Source organism: Phascolarctos cinereus, unplaced genomic scaffold (assembly GCF_003287225.1).
Source record: "Phascolarctos cinereus isolate Bilbo 61053 unplaced genomic scaffold, phaCin_HiC Scaffold_726;HRSCAF=1367, whole genome shotgun sequence".
Taxonomy (NCBI): Eukaryota; Metazoa; Chordata; class Mammalia; order Diprotodontia; family Phascolarctidae; genus Phascolarctos; species Phascolarctos cinereus.
In genome coordinates, this window is record NW_027556098.1 from 393,942,219 (window position 1) to 393,958,534 (window position 16,316).

Sequence of the window (16,316 nt, forward strand, 5' to 3'; positions counted from 1 at the left end):
GACAGATCTGTACCTGACGATGCATATCCACCCATTTCTTGATAAACAGAAGGGGATTTCAGGGACTTTCCAACCTCAGCCTCTCATGGTATAACTGAACTTCCCTGCCTGCTCATCTTATGAGACGACCTACCCAAAGCCTGTTCACTTGAGCAGCCCCAGGTGGCCAGGCTGGCACACTCGGACAGGCTGTCCCAACAGAAGAAAGGAGGCCCTCCTGTCTGTGTGAGTCCTCCACCTTCTCCTCCCCACCTCGGGCACACCATCTGAGAGGTCATGCCAGGTCCTCTGCCTCCCCCCACCCCTGCAGGACTCAGAGCCGCTTACCTGGGTGTCTATCTCTCGAGGGACCGTCTGGCTCTGAATCCAAGGGTGCACTTCTGCCAACTCCTCTTTCTGTCCATCCGTAAACCAAGGCTGATGCTGCCTCATACTTGCCAGCTTCTCTAGGTCCTCTTTTAACACATCTTCTTTAACCCTTCAAGAAACCCCATCACCTTTAATTTGCATGTCTTCTGATAGGAAAGGCTAATTTATTCCAATAAGGTAAATAGTTTTCACTTAGGGAAGGTGGGACATATGCATTCGTCTCAGCCCTCGAGGCCACAGACTCCCCACCCCTGGCCTAGACTTTTTAATATGAACAAAACCCTGATGATACTTCCACCTCTACTACAATGTAAAGACTGATTCCTAAGCTAGAGGGGGTTATCCTCCTTGGGCCCAAGACATCATTTCTCCCCTTTCTTCCAAAGAATGCACTTGATACACTAAGAGTTATGATTTAAAATACTTTGAAACCAACAAACACAAATGATGCTGTAAAATGATATCCTTCCATCCAAGTCTTAAAGAGCCAGAAGTCCCTAAGACAGCAGAGTTCTTTATCGCCTTACCTCTCAGGGACCTGGTATGTCATCCAGATGCACTCGGGGGTCTGCTCTACCATCCCCCAGATGGCGTCTCTACCTGATTTGTGGGGTGCTTCTTTTTCCTCTGATTTCTGCTCATTCTGGGAGGTTTCAGAGGAATAGTCGCTGCTTGCAAAGTATTTGCTGCTATCACCGCTTCCTACCAAAAACCAAAAACAAAAAAATAATTTGAAAGCACTTCTCAAGATCTGATTTGGTTGAGTAGCCAGGCAGGCTGTCCGACTGCCTTCTCTGGACAAGGCATGGCTGCTGTAAGCATAGGAGTCACTGCACAACAATTTTGGCAGAAAATCTACTTCTCGCTTCTTACTCTCCTCTTACCTACCTGTGCCACAACCGGACATGCCGTGGGAGAGCGAGCCATTGGCATCGGAGCTCACAGACCCACTACCCGATACCGCAGAACCAGCCCCCGCTGAAGAGTCCTCGTGAAGTAACAGACCAAACAGCTCCTCTGTCACAGAATTACGGCTATTTTCATTACCACCTATCTGACGTGGCTAGGAAGAAAAGACACAAGAAAACACACCTTAACTTCTGTATTTCCAGCACTGTGTGACAGCATGCTTTAATCTGACAACTGAATAACCTCATCTAAAAAACAGGACAAAGTACAGAAATGAGAATTTTTCTTCCTATATTGCAAAGTTTCCTTTTAACTGAATCAAACATTTCTTTGAGGTCTCGGTCATAGTAGCTCACCTTTATATGATAGTTGCATGTTTACAAAGTGTTTGTTTCATCCGTGACCTCGTCTGGTCCTCACAATACACTTGTGAGGTAGGGAGGCAGTGCAAGTATTATTGTTCCCACTTTATAGGTGAAGAAATCGAGTCTCTGAAAAGTGATATGACTTGCCCAAGCTCACACAGGTATAAGTGGTGAAGATAGGATCTGAACCCAGATAATGTCATACGGTATTTTTGCTTTTAATGCCTGGATTACTTTTGTCAGGTGAACTAAAAAACTGGGATGCAAAAAAAGATAACATTCTTGTGATTCTGATGAGACTTCATCAGTCAGCATGGATGTATACTACAAACACGGGAAAACACTGAAGAACAACTGCTACAGTCCTCACAGTCCTCTGAGAACCTACAGCTGAGGAGTTCATGCTGCTACAGACTCTGGGATGCCAATGCTCCCCTTGCTCTGACTGACCCTGAGCTCTCCAGACACCTGGCCATGCAGAAAGGAGGCCCGTACCCCAAGATGAGCACCGCTGAGGAGTGGGTGAGAGAGTCTGCCCACTGCAGCCAGCTGCCCACAACTATCTCTGACTCGTAAAGCCCCGTACACATGGGTACGTCTGGTGGTGGCCCTTCCCAGACACCCCCATAGGTGTGTAGGCATGTGGCAGGGACACATTTTAATATCCGTTTCAATGTCTGATAACAGATCCTGTGACCAGAAGACGCCCTTCCTCAGCGGAGACAGAAAACATGCCGTCCCCCACAGGCCCCCACGCTCAGCCTGCCTTAGTGACACTGGTGGGCTCCATGCACTTGTGCGGCCATGGTCAAGCATGGGCCCGAGGGACCCGTCTGGGAGGAATCACCGTTACTCACGTCCTGCACTCCTGCGTCTGCCTCCTGTCCCATGTGAGACGGGTTTTCAGGACCCCCCGGCATTTCTTCCTGAAGCAGGTTCAGTTGTAGTGGGGAGCTGCTCCTGGAATGACTAAATAAGGGGTGCTCCTGCTCACTCTGGAGCATCCACTCCTCTTCAGCTGACCTCTGGCTGGAGGCTGGGGATGGCAGCTCTGGAAGGTTCTCCTGCGGCAGCAGGGGCGATGAGGAGGGCGGTGGCGGTGGGGCTATTTTAGAGCCACCAGGCACACCCAAGAACGGAGAGGGGGAGGAGAATGGCTGGCACATCTGGGGACAGGCAGGGGGGTCGTGCAAGATAATGGTCATAAAAGCACCCACGTAAGGAGAAGGGAACACCGGCAGCGGCTGCAGCCCACAGGCAGGGCTCGGCCCCAGCTGAGGGCCTGGACCAGGCATTGATGCTGCACACTGTGCTCTCAGAGGGGACACTGGGGGCAGGCCAGGAAAGCCAGTGACTGGGGAAGGGGCCAATGGAGGGTGCAGAGACCCACAAGAGCCAGGGGTGGCCACGTCTGAAGGCGACCAGGGCGGTCTGCCTGGAGATGGTGTCCCCAGCAGAGAAGGCAAGTTCTCATGAGAGCCGCTGCTGCGAGAGGACACCGGGAGCTTCAGGCGCTTGTGTTTTCCCTTTTTGCAGCTGGCTGACGGCGCCTGCTTGGAAGGAGCGTCTCCTAAACAACGATGACAACAAACATGGCAGTGGATGCCCAGCAAGTCCACCAGGCCAAGAGAAGCCCACTTCCAGGCACGTTTACAAAGCACACGCGCAACAGGAGAAAGACCAAGAGGAAAAGGCGTTACACCAAAAGGTACTGGTGGCTCATGACTAGGACTATTTTTTTTTTAAGGAAACCCCCCCCCCCACTATTAAAAAGATATCTGACTCCATCTAATAAAAGGCTGGCCAATGGTGGCTCCTAGAAAAGGGACCCTGGCACGTGGTCCAGAGTCTCTGCAGCCGAGGCCTGATGCCTCCATCTGCGCTGGCCTAGGGATACCCCCAGCACCCAGGAATTCCTGCACACTCATTGTATGTGAGATCACAATGTCACTAGGTATGTGACCTACGTAAAAAGTAACTGCTTCAGTACCTTGGATGAGGGGATGTCTCATCCTGCTTCTGCCATCTGGCTGAAGATAGGAGCAGTATGGAGAGGACAGGATCTTCTCCCGAAATCTGTCCACGTAGCTCCTCTCTTCCTTCTGCGTGTGAGCGGACAGCACTGCCTTTGTGAGCCCAACCTGCCTGAAGCCCTCTGGGGCCACAGGGAATGCCTGGAGGCTCAGGCTCCGGGCCTCAGCCGGCTCGGTGCCCGCGGTAACATCATCTCCAGCAGTCACCTCTGCCAAGGGAAGGGAAAGGAGTCTTTACCAGGACTGTGACTCTAGAAGGAGACTTACATGGATTCTTTCATTTTTTTTTTGTTTTTTGGGTTTTTTTTGCTAGGCAATGGGGTTAAGTGACTTGCCCAGGGTCACACAGCTAGTAAGTGTTATGTGTCTGAGGCTGGATTTGAACTCAGGTCCTCCTGAATCCAGGGCCAGTGCTCTATCCACTACACCACCTAGCTGCCCCTTACACAGATTCTTTCAGGGGCAGAGAATAGATTATACAAACTACTCTGATGCAACCATGAGGATGTAAAACTAGGGAAATGACTTCTAAAAAAAAGTATCTTTTTTAAAAATGTCATTTTTCTCACTGATACTGTTTATGGTTGAGCCCTTTGGTCTGAGAATACTAACTTCACAAAATCCACGTTTGCATGCAATTTGAATGTTGCCAAGACATATACAAATGCCATTAGAAATGTGGTAACATTTTGTGGTAATACCAACAAGTAAGGTTAATGATATGCCCGAAATAGTAAATATGCTACAGGTAAAAATCCTATCTCACATTCAAATCATCTGTTAGGGAAAACATTACTAAACTTCAGAAACATTGGGAGGAAGAATTCAAAACTGAAACATCAATCCATCCAACCTCTTTGTGATGACGTAAGAAATCTGAAGCCACTTCACTGAGCTAGAAAATGGGCCAGGAGCAAAGTGCAAGTGTGTGCCTGGCTGTGCCAGCAAAGGGAACCAAGTGCTGCTGCTAAGCCAGGCTCCCTCAGCTTCTCCTAACTGTGCTCTAAGTGAGCATCAGCCCAGCACTCACGTCCCTCTGGACAGCGCTGCCAGCACCTTGATGAGATAAAGCGGATCTGTGTTTCACTCCACCAGCCTACTACACAGGACGCCCTCAGCCACTGGACAATGATCGCGGTCTATCTGGCCAATCTGACCATCTCTTCACATCCCCACCCCCGCTCTGCCCTCGTCAGATGTTACCCAGGATGCAGTGTACACGTGCTATGCCACCAGAGCCAGGCAGAAAAAAATCAAATCTACAGATGACTGAGAAACTTCATTCTAGCCATTAGCCTCAATAGCCTCCCCAACCCCAAATTTTTTTTTTCCCATTTCTCAGACCGTCCTCCAACAAAAGCAAAAAGCAAAAAAGCCCAAAAGGAATGCAGGAAGACTTAGAAAACTGGTCCCCCAAATAAATACTTCTATTGTCAAAGGAGGAGTGACTTTTTCATTTGTTCTCTACATGACCACCAATATCCTGTCTAAACAAAATGCATTTTAAGCTGCTTGGCTAAGGGGCTCCACCTGACCTTTTCTTTTTTTTTTTTGGTGAGGCATTTGGGGTTAAGTGACTTGCCTGGGGTCACACAGCTAGTAAGCGTCAAGTGTCTGAGGCAGAATTTGAACTCGGGTCTTCCTGACTCCAGGGCCGATGCTATATCCACTGCACCACCTAGCTGCCCCTGACTTGCCCCTTTCTTTAAAACTCAGTGGCATAAGCAACTCAAACCCGCCCCATCAATAAGAGGACTAAAAAAAAAACCCCGTAACTAAAATGAATGATCATGCTTTCTTAAAAACCCTTAAAAGTCAAGGACAGGGGGCAGCTAGGTGGCGCAGTGGATAGAGCACCGGCCCTGGAGTCAGGACGACCTGAGTTCAAATCTGGCCTCAGACCAAACACTTGACACTTACTAGCTGTGTGACCCTGGGCAAGTCACTTAACCCCAATTGCCTAAAAAAACAACAAAAAAAATCCAAAAAAAAAGTCAAGGACAGGAAAAGGTTCTTATAATCCAGAGGGCTATAAGAAGAAAACACAGGAAGGCAGCAGCTTCAGGGCCTGGGGGCAGCCTGTGGGGGTCTGTACCTGATTCCGGATGGGGGACGTGCACCAGGGTGCTGCGGTAGCTGCATTGGCTTGTGGTGGAGAGCACACTCATGGGTTTGGGGGAGAGCGCCAGCTCTGTGCCATTGTCTTCAGCGCCCCCAGGTGCGGCCTGGACTGGAATCTGGGGAATGGCTAGTGAGATCAAAGAAACACTCGTGAAAAGAACACCAATCCCTCCCTTTCCTGGGTTACATCCTAATGAAACCAACCCAGCAGCTGGCACCAAGCGACCACCCTGGGCATGTCAGGATACAAGGAGAACAAGAAACAGGTCTGACCCTCAAGTAGCTGACCTTTCATGATGGGTGGGGGGAGGAGATCCAAAAAGGCCTCACGTAGGAGGTGGTACTGTAACTGAGCCTCGATGGAAATGAGGGTTTCCAGGACGTGAGGCCTCCACTATCTCCGGCAGTGAGTGGAGAGAAGGGGTCGATGTGAGAGATGTGAGAGGAAGAACTAACTGAGCCTGGCTATGGGGAGAGTGGCCAGGAAGGATGTTGAAGTCTAGTGAGCTGTTCTGGACACACTGACTTTGAGAGGCTTCTGAGACCTCTCACTTATGATGAGCAGTGCGAGCTGCTGACGTGGGACTGGTGCTCTGAAGAAAGGTGACGCTGGGCACAGAGAGGGAGTTTATCTGAATCACAGGAGCTGCTGGGGACACAAAACAGGGTGTGAAGAGGAAAGAACACTGGGGCACCCCTGCAGTTGGTGGGCATGATATGAATGAAGATTGAGTGAGATCTGTAGATGAGAAAAAATGGTTGGATAGTATGAGAACTGAGAGAGATGCCATGAAAAGAGGGAAGGATGGTGGGAAGGCCGGTCCACAGTGTCAGAGAGATCAAGAATGAAGACTGAGAGAAGGCCACTGCACCGGCAGTTAAGAGATCATTGCTAATTTTGGAAAAAAATACGTTCAGTTGAATGAGGAGGCAGGAAAACCAACCAATCAATAAATTACAGGCCTACTGTGTGACAGGCACCATGCAAAGCACTAAAGATCTAAGAAGAGGCAAAAGACAGACCCAGCACTCAGGAGATCACGACCCAATGGTGGAGAAAACAAAGAACCAAATACACACACACGAGGTCTACACAGGATAACCAGGAAATAATGACCAGAGGGAAGGTGCTAGAACGAAGAGGGGCTGGGAAAAACTTCCTGTGGAAGACGGAATTCTAGTTTGGACTTAAAGGAAGCCAGCAGGCAGAGAGGAGAAGGGAGAGCTTCCCAGGCATGGGGAAAGGAAGAAAATGCTGGAAGCCTAGAGACAGAGCATCTTATTGGTAGAACAGCCAGGAGGCCAGTGTGGGTGGGGGAGGGAGTAGGTTATGAAGGGCTTTGAATGCCAATGTCACACAGTATTTTTTATTTGATCCTGGAGAACACAGGGAGCCAAGAGAGTTTACCGATTGAGTGGGGGGAGGTGTGATGTGATCAGGCCTGTGTTTTAGGAAAATCGCTTTGGTGGCTGAACGGAGGATGGATTGGAGTGGAGAGAGACTTGGGGCAGGCAGACCCCCAGCAGCTGCTGCAACAGTCCAGGCACGAGGTGATAGGGGTCTGCACCAGACTAGGCACAGTGTCAGAGGACAGGAAGGGGTGCACTGGAGAGATGTTGCAAAGGTGACTGGCCTTGGATGTAGGGGGTGAGGGAGAATGAGGAGCCCAGGATGACTCCTTGGCTGGGAACCTAAGCGAATGGGAGGATGGTGTTGCCCTCTACTGTAACAGAGAAGGTAGGAGCGCGCAAGAGTTCTGGGGGAAACACAGCAAACTCAGTTTTGGACATGTTGAGTTTAAGATGTCTACCGGATGTCCAGCTTGAGATGTGTCAAAGGCAGCTGGAGATGCCAGACTGAAGGGCAGCAGTCTGGCGCAGGAAAGGTAGATTTGAGAATTGTTAGCTAGGATGATAAGCCAAAGTACAATGGGGCTCAGAAGTGAGTAAAAGAAAAAAAAGTGGATTTAACATACCAAGAAATACAAAGAATCTGTGAGTTCTTTTCAGTGTGGGAAACTCCCCCCTCTCTGATTTAGTAATTAAATCCTAAGGTAGATACTAAGCAATTACCCAAGGCCCAGGGTCAACAAAGCTGTCCAAGGGATAGTTAGGATCTGAACCCAGTTTTTCTTGACTCCAAGCTCAGTACTTCATTCATTATGTTGTATTACCTATATAAGGATGTACTATGTACATCAAAATCTTAACTTATATTAGCAAAAACCAATCCCACCAAAAAACCTTCCCCAGCATGACAGAAGCTATGTGAAACAGGGATTATTTTATATACAAGGAAATTTAAGAGAGTTAATCCTCTAAACCGAGTCACATGTACTGTCACTGATGCTTCCATTTACCGTCTAGCGCCTGGGCACCAGCTGGTCTCTGGCTGATGTGCTGGTCTTCTTCAGAGGACGAGGAAGTTGTGTTGGTGCAGGAGACACACTTCCTCTTCAAGGCAGGGATGTTGTAGCTCTCGAGGTACCTGCATCAGGAGGAGGCCACACACCCCCTCTTACCGGGTACAGGCTCACACATACACACACAGGCACATACTCATCATCATAACATTTCAAAATTTAACCCACAAAACCCTGTTGATGTGACACAAACATGCTTTCTCTGCAGATCATCAGTCACTACTCTGAATTTAATAGCTGTTTCTCCATATTAGTACAGTTAATACTTTTCCCAAGAAAAACATCTATGGGATACCAACAGGGTCATCTTTAAGCACTTTTTCCTAATACGAAAGAAATACTAAAAGTAGTAAAGATGACCTAAAATATGGCAGAGGGCTAGTGAGTGGGGCCAATAATCAAACGTATCCTTGTATAGCCCTGTCCAGACAGAAAGTCTAGGACTCCAGGATAAGCAGCCCTCTCCCCCAACCACACCTGCCATTCTCTTTCAGCACTGATTCACCCTCCCATCTACCCCGTCTCTTGCCATAGGACTCACACACTTTTCACAAGCCAGAGCAAGGACCACGTTTTTCATCACCTCCCCTGACTGCCCTGACCTGATGTGGGCTCTAGCCCCTCAGAGAATGGGGCAACAAGCAACACCGCCCTGGCCACGCCAGACAGCTCGACAGGACCACGTGCTCCCCTGCCGCGCCTTTCTTTCAGTGTCACTTTGGTTTTGCAGTGTTTAGTTTTTCATGTCTGTCCCATCTCCCTGAACTAGACCATCAGCCGAGTGGAACCTTGTTTTAGGCTACTTAGATTCCTCCGGCATTCATCCAGGAGACTTCAAAGTGGACACAGTGATTTGTGGTTGCTTGATAATGACATTTAAGGCAGAATGTATTTAGAACGCAGGGAGCCTACAATGACCACTTGGTTTTACTTTTCTTCCACACCTGATAATACTGTCCACACAATTGATCTGCTGATAGGATGGAATGTGCTGGTCTTTTCTCAAATCGTCACAAGAATCAGTGCCCAAACTACTATTTCTCAGCTCCTGAAATGAAGGATGAGAAGACGTCTTGTTGCCTAGAAAAGAAAAATAAGAAATTTCCAAAGGATATGTTAGCAAACTTTGATCTGGATGAGGCCACACCTCCCAGAATGATCAAATAATCAAGGCAGAAGCTTTTGGTCTCTCAGATGGTCTTGCTGAACCAGGTGACGGGAGGAGTCGCATCCTGGTAAAGTGGTCAGTGGTTTGGACGGTGGAAGGGGCTCTGCTGGGCTGGCTAATAGCACAAGACCAAGAGTTTGTCTAGCTGAATGGGAAAATGTCCTTTAGATTCTAATGGACCATGGAATGAGGGTGAAAGCTATCAAGAAACAGAAGAGCTAGTTTGAGATTTGCAAAAAGGAGGAAGAAGTGACGCCATTAATCAGGTTCAACAACATATTCCCCACCCCCGTCACAGTCCATAAGCTCCAAGAGGGCAAGGAATGTGCCAGAACTGATCTTGTCTTCATATCTCCCCTTGCACCTAGTCTAACACAGCATTCTGCCGATAACAGGTATTTAAAAAATGTCTGTGGAATCAATAAGAGTAAAGAGAAGCTAAATCTCGCAGGTGGGGAGAGAGTTTATCATGAGAAATACAGGAGTCAGGCCAAACTGTGATTGCAGAGGCAAGTCTGGGTGATGACAGTGAGAGATGAGGCTGAGAAAGGGATGCTAATGTGTGATGATGAGGAAAACTCAGTAACTCTGAGATCCAGAGAAGAGCTGCAACTGAGAGATGCCTTCTTGCCAATGGAGCCTGAGAGATTGCTGGGAAGGAACTCTCTTGCCTGGTCACGACAGGATGTGGCCAGAAAGTCAATTAGATAGTTCTCGTGGACACATGCTGCCTCAAGACGCTGTGACAAGACATACAAAAGGCTTTCTGTCCATCGTGACGTCCTTGAGTCTTTAGAATTTTTTTAGAATTTATTTTTATATTTTATGTCTAGGCAATTGGGGTTAAGTGACTTCCCCAGGATCACACAGCTAGTAAGTGTTAAGTGTCTGGTCTAAGGCTGGATTTGAACTCAGATCTTCCTGACTTCAGGGCTGGTGCTCTATCCACTGCACCACATAGCTGCCCCCGTCCTTGAGTCTTTAAAAAACAGAACAAAAAACTCACCACTGAAAACAAATGGTCCACCATAGAGTGCTGAGCAGTTCATGCAAATAAAGCAGGAGGACAGTCCTTCTAGGGGAAGCAGTAACATGACTGTCAGCCCCGTCAGAGGGGCACAGCCTCTTAACCATGTTGCTGTTCAGTCATTTTAGTCAGACTCTTCATGACCCCATTTGAGGTTTTCTTGGCACAGATGCTGGAGTGGTTTGCCATTTTCTTCTCCAGCTCATTTTACAGATGAGGAAACTGAGGCAAACTGAGGGTGAAATGACTTGCCCAGGGACACACTGCTAAAAAGAATCTGAGGCCAGATTTGAACTCAAGAAGAGAAGTCTTCCTGACTCCTGGCCCAGTGTTCTATCCACTGCACCACCTCACTGCCCCTTTCTAACAATGTCAGGTCTTGATAAAGAAAAGCTATTCTTGCTATCTGGGCTGTCAGAACCACTCAAAAGAAATAATGACTGTAAAGCACTTTGCTAGACTCTGGGCGCCATTTTATGGTGTTCTTGCTATTATTTTAACGGCAGAAAAAAGAATTCACTCTTGCAATTTCTAACATGAAAGTTTATGTACCATGCAAATAGGTACCAAAGTTAATGTTTAGAAAGGCAAAAACAACCCAACGCCCAGAGCTATTAACCCCCAGGTCAAACAGAAGATTAAGGGAAGACAAGACCATGAAAATCAGAGACGGCACATGGCCTGCAGAGGGAGCTCCATGTTTTAAGGTTTTCTGGTGCAGTGCCAGTGAACTGCAAGAGCCATTCAAAAGAGGAGGCCCTCCCAGAACTGATCCACCTAAGCAGGGTCCACTTTACACGTCCCATCAGCATGATGCATTTCTGTACAAGAAACAGCAGGGTTTCCTCCCAAATGACGGCAAAGATATACATTCTTTGTGGGAAAGGATCGCTTTATTCATTTTGTACTGAATATGCATCTTTTTTTTTTTTGACTAGGCAATGGGGTTAAGTGATTTGCCCAGGGTCACACAGCTAGTGTTATGTGTCTGAGGCCGGATTTGAACTCAGGTCCTCCTGAATCCAGGGCCGCTGCTCTATCCACTGCGCCACCTAGCTGCCCCTGAATATGCAACTTTTAAAAGTGTTTTCTTAACTTATTATCTGAAGCATGGTCGAAGAAAACTGGGTTTTACAGTGTGTAGTGGGTAAATTATCAGAAATACAGTTCCAAACGTTCTATGAATTCCTTGGCATTAGACTAATTATTGGCATTAAGTTAGTTAATTAACTAAGTTACCAAGATTACAGAGAAATATTATTAAGAAATAGACAAGGGGCAGCTAGGAGGTGCAGTGGATAGAGCACTGGCCCTGGAGTCAGCAGGAGCAGAGTTCAAATCCGGCCTCAAACACTTGAGACTTACTAGCTGTATGACCCTGGGCAAGTCACTTAACCCTGACTGCCTCGACAAAAAAAAAAAAAGAAAGAAAGAAATAGACAAGTTTTTAGCCATATATTTTAAAAGATTCAGAAATACATACGAAAGTAATCTGGGAAATAATGCTGACTCACCTCCTTGTCCATCTGTACCTGATCCTACAAACTGTTGTCTTGATAATTTGGTCCTTGATTCAATATACAGTTGTTGACCCAAGTTTTTGATTCTGTTGACAGTGGCACAGACCTGCTGCAATGTCATCTTAGGAGGGAAAGGAAAACAAAAGCAAAATGTATCAAAATATATGACAAAAGAAAATGTCACAGGGTCATAGTTTGATTTAGCACTAGAAAGGTTCTCAGTCCAGCATCCTCATTCTATAGATAAGAAAGTTGAGGCAGAGGCGAGGTGCCTTGCCCAGGGCCACACTCATCCCCACCTACACTCAAGCGCCACTAAGTGTCTGACGCTGGCTGTGAGCTCACACCGTCCTGCTCCCAGACTGGACACTGTCTAGCCTGGACCGCCTATCTACCACTGATGACCCCCCAAGCACACAGTCGTACTGGCCCAAACCAACTCTGACCAATCTAGTTGCAGATATGCCCGTCTGTGGAAGGAGCCCCAGCAATCAGGCCAAGCTTGTGCTATACTGGGTTTTACAGGGACATTGCCAAGTCTAGGTTTGCCCACGGAGGTCACTAGTCACGAGAGGGTGTCACAGAGCATGGGGCATAGAGTGAGGGGCCTGGAAGACCTGGGCTCAGATCCAGCTTCACACACTGACTGGCAGGGTGTTCCTAGGCAAGTCACTTCCCCTCTGCCTGCCTCACCTTCCTCATCTGTAAAACAGGGATCACAATAGTCCTTACCTTCCAGGACTGTTGTAAGGATGGAATAAGATAACATTTATAAGGCTCTCAGCACAGCCCCTGGCATGCAGTAGGCAGTTAATAAATGTTAGTTACTATTCTGAATTGACTCAGCTGTTTCAGCAAGTGCTGGGCTCAGAACTGACACTTTATCAGGGCCACATGTGGCCTGAAGGCCACAGGTTCCCTACTTCTGCTTTAGTTCATTCCAATTAAATTTACAAAAATAAAGAAAATTGCACTCAAAAATAACTTAGGAACTTACAGGCTCCTTCTGTACGTCCTCAACACAGTTTCCGCTGGATTCGCTGGATGACGCAATGCTAATGTAATGTTCCTGCGACCCATTGCTTCCCAGGCTGCCGTAGCCACTGGACCCGGTGACATGAACAGGCTGCAAGAACAAACGTCTGGTGAGCTCCAAGAAGACGTGTCCGAGGGCCTCTCAGAAACCAGGCCTCCCTTGGGCTTCCCTCCCTAGCTTGGTACACAACTCGGGGAGCTTCTAACTCTGTTGGCTGAATGCCAAGATCTGGCCTAGAAGACCACTGGGGACTCAAAGTGAGGCAAGAACTCGCATCAGCAAGAAGCTCCAAACAAGAACACAACCACCCTCAGTGGCTCTTAGCATGCTTTCTATCTGCTCAAACCAGGGTTTTGAGTCTTGTTTTCTTCTTCTATGGCCTCAACTCGACTGTGTTACATGCTGGTGAACTACTTTTAGGGAACGTCCTTTTGACTTATCGATTCTAAGGACATGAGACCAAGAAAGCCCCTTTCTGCTGCGATGTTCTTAGGGCCACATTCTAGTCCGCCATCTTGTTTGATGAATGAGTGATCCTTAAAACGAGAGCCTTAGGCTCATGAGACTCTGCCCAGTCAAACCATCTAAAAGGAGAGAGTTGCCCAACAGAGGGCTTTCTAAACACTGAGGTTATATAAAGCTCTTCATTACACAGGCCCTTCCTTGACCCTTTAAGCTACATTCAGGGAGAGTTGAGAAGTGAACAAATCAAAACATAAAATGACTTGAGATTTCAAGCACCTCAGGGACAGAATCTTCAGAGCTGGAAGGGATTGTAAAGGGGATACAGCCTAACGCCTCCGTTAACAAACAAGGAAACTGAAGCCCCAGGGAGGTGAGTGACTTGCTCCCAGTTACACAGGCGGCAAAGCTGGGATTCAAACACGGCTCAGGCTTTCTGCTTCCAAACCCACGGAAGTCCTAGGAATCTGGAAAAGTCTGAAAATCACCGGGCTGGCGTAAGGGCTTACACTGTATAAATATTTACACCTGAGTACACCCTACAGAAATAACTCTGTATTTCAGGAAAGTACTGAAATGACTCTAGAAATAGCCACTTTTAATACTTCATTCCACAGCCTAACTTTACCTTCAACCTCTCAGTGGCTAGAGAGAATGTGGAATTCCATATTCCCAATGGATTGTTTTTCTCTTGGCATCGTTAAGATATATTTAAGTAAAATCCAGAGGTTAAATGCATTGGTATGTCTGGGAGGAAGAGAGAGAATGAAACAAAACCTCTAAGGAATACAGAGAATGAAAAGTCTACAGCTTACTATTCCCCAGTGAGGTTGGAACATCATCAGTTCTCACAGATATAAAGAGGCACCTGCACTGACCAAGAAAAAGGGTCAGAACTATCTACCCCAACGAAAAGAGTGAGATGCGAGGCTTTTCGGGGATGGACAGAGGAGGGCCACTTCTTTACCATGCATGCACCAGGGTGGACAGCTCACCGGCACAGAGGAAGGCTGAGCTGCGCTGGGCTGCGCCGACCAAGTCTGCCCTAGGTCAGTTTGGGAGCCCCTGGGAGTGGGGGGGCGACCAGGTCTCCCGGGGAGAGGCAGGCAAAGCAGCCTGGGCCAAGCTGCCTGTACCTGAGGCCACCACGGTGGGGTCACCTTATGTGCGCTGAGAGAGGCTGTCTCACACCAAACCAAACCAAACCCTGCAGGGCCTTGGAGGAGGGCACATTTTTAGATCTCATTTTACCTGTAAGAAAAGTTTGTAAATCTGATCTTGTAATTCCATTATATCTTTGTCAATACGGCTCATCTTCTTGATTCTGGCAGCAAAAACATCTTCATTTAATGGGCTCCTGTGAAATGCCAAGTGAAAGACAGTGTGTGCCAAGTTGGATGGAAAACTCACTTAAAAAATACATATATATGTAAAGTATTTTATACAACAGATTCTTCTGAAGATGACCTATACGCTTTCTTCCAGAAGACTCTGTTCTTTGACTCCAGGAAAAAAAAGAGGAAGCACCAATTCCACATGAGGACACATACAGAAATACTAAGAAGCTGCAGTTTTCTCTCATTTCAGTGATTCATGAGGGGAACCTAAGGTGTGAGGTCTCACTCCCAAAATTCAGTCCCTGAAAATCAGAGTCCAGCAGACCAGACCGTGGTCCCTCTGGTCTTGGTCTGTGCATTTCTAAAGGAGCCCAAGCTCTCTTAGCAATGACAATAGCCAACATGTATTTTACAAAGTGCTCATGGGACCCTCCGGTGATGCAGCAGACAAGGAAATTAAGGCTAAAAAAGAGGCTTAGTGACTTTCTCAGAGACACACAGCTCGCAAGTGACTGAGGCAGGAACGAACACGGACACTCCTGCTGCCACAGCCTTCTCTCTCTCTGTTGGGCCAGTGAGCTGCCAATGCTATGAGAATCATGTGAGAATTGGTTACCTGTTATTTAGCTGAAATACAGACCATACTTGCATCTTCTCTGAGTCATCCATGTTAAAGTAAATGCTTTAAAATATTTTAAAAACAGAAATAATGGTTTTATTTCTGTTAGAAAATATTAGTTAACTATTCTACAGTTAGTCATGACTCCACGGTAATGTCAAAAACTCTGGTCCTCAAAGGAAAAATAACAATCACTTCATATTTCTAGTTTGGAGACACAGGAAATTAAAAGAAGGAGGACTAATTCAGAAGACTGAGGAGCAAATTCTCATCGTTCCTAAAAGCAGAAGCATTTCTTTATCGAAAGCTGACTGGAAGCCGAAATGGCCATGAACTGGATAACCCTTGTGAACACTATCACAGTCCCCAGGAGGAAAGGCTTTGCAGAAGACTCAGCCATCTTCAACTGACTTACGTCCGGACTTTGTGTCGGCCAATGATGAAGGAAACTTTCCGGCTCCATGGGTTCACAAAGCTGGACCAGCTGGAATCCAATACGACATAATCCCCATTCTGAGTGCAAAATCTAACAGGTGAATGTTCAAAGGGAGGTTGGCCTGCATACTTCAAGACTACAAAAAACAGCAAAATGGATGCACAATTAGTATAACATAAAGACACTGGCCAAGAAAAAGCATTTATGTATCTATTCTGAAGTTACTTATTTCCTTCTTGGGTATTCTAGTAAACTGCTTTTAAAAAGTAAAATGAAAAAGGATTTAAGATCTTTCTTTTTCTTATATAAGATTTATTTAGTATTATTCTTAAAAAATTCCCTGGTTTTCAATAAACTCCAAAACTTAAATTACCTAGGAAAGAGCTCTCTATTCTATAAGAATTGGTGGGAAAATCATAAATCAGTCTAGCAGAAATTATGTTTAGATCAGTATCTAACGCCATATACCATAACAAATTCAAAATGGGTAA

At 46.8% G+C, this 16,316-nt stretch overlaps 1 protein-coding gene across 3 annotated transcripts in view; it reads right to left on the bottom strand.

Annotated features, from left to right (window-relative positions):
* PER3 (period circadian regulator 3) overlaps positions 1–16,316 on the bottom strand; it is a 32,684-nt gene that overhangs the window by 2,416 nt on the left and 13,952 nt on the right. For 2 of the 3 annotated variants that reach the window (XM_020974774.2, XM_078145706.1), the window contains 12 exons: positions 15,805–15,961; positions 14,685–14,790; positions 12,933–13,061; positions 11,930–12,056; positions 9,165–9,300; positions 8,158–8,285; positions 5,772–5,924; positions 3,634–3,885; positions 2,501–3,213; positions 1,258–1,432; positions 897–1,071; positions 328–478 (listed from right to left, as the gene is read on the bottom strand). In XM_020974774.2, the coding sequence (XP_020830433.1) occupies positions 328–478; positions 897–1,071; positions 1,258–1,432; positions 2,501–3,213; positions 3,634–3,885; positions 5,772–5,924; positions 8,158–8,285; positions 9,165–9,300; positions 11,930–12,056; positions 12,933–13,061; positions 14,685–14,790; positions 15,805–15,961 (2,402 nt within the window). Of the gene's footprint in view, positions 1–327; positions 479–896; positions 1,072–1,257; positions 1,433–1,634; positions 1,900–2,500; positions 3,214–3,633; positions 3,886–5,771; positions 5,925–8,157; positions 8,286–9,164; positions 9,301–11,929; positions 12,057–12,932; positions 13,062–14,684; positions 14,791–15,804; positions 15,962–16,316 lie in introns of those variants that run through there. The other variant, XR_013482558.1, reaches the window with a different exon arrangement.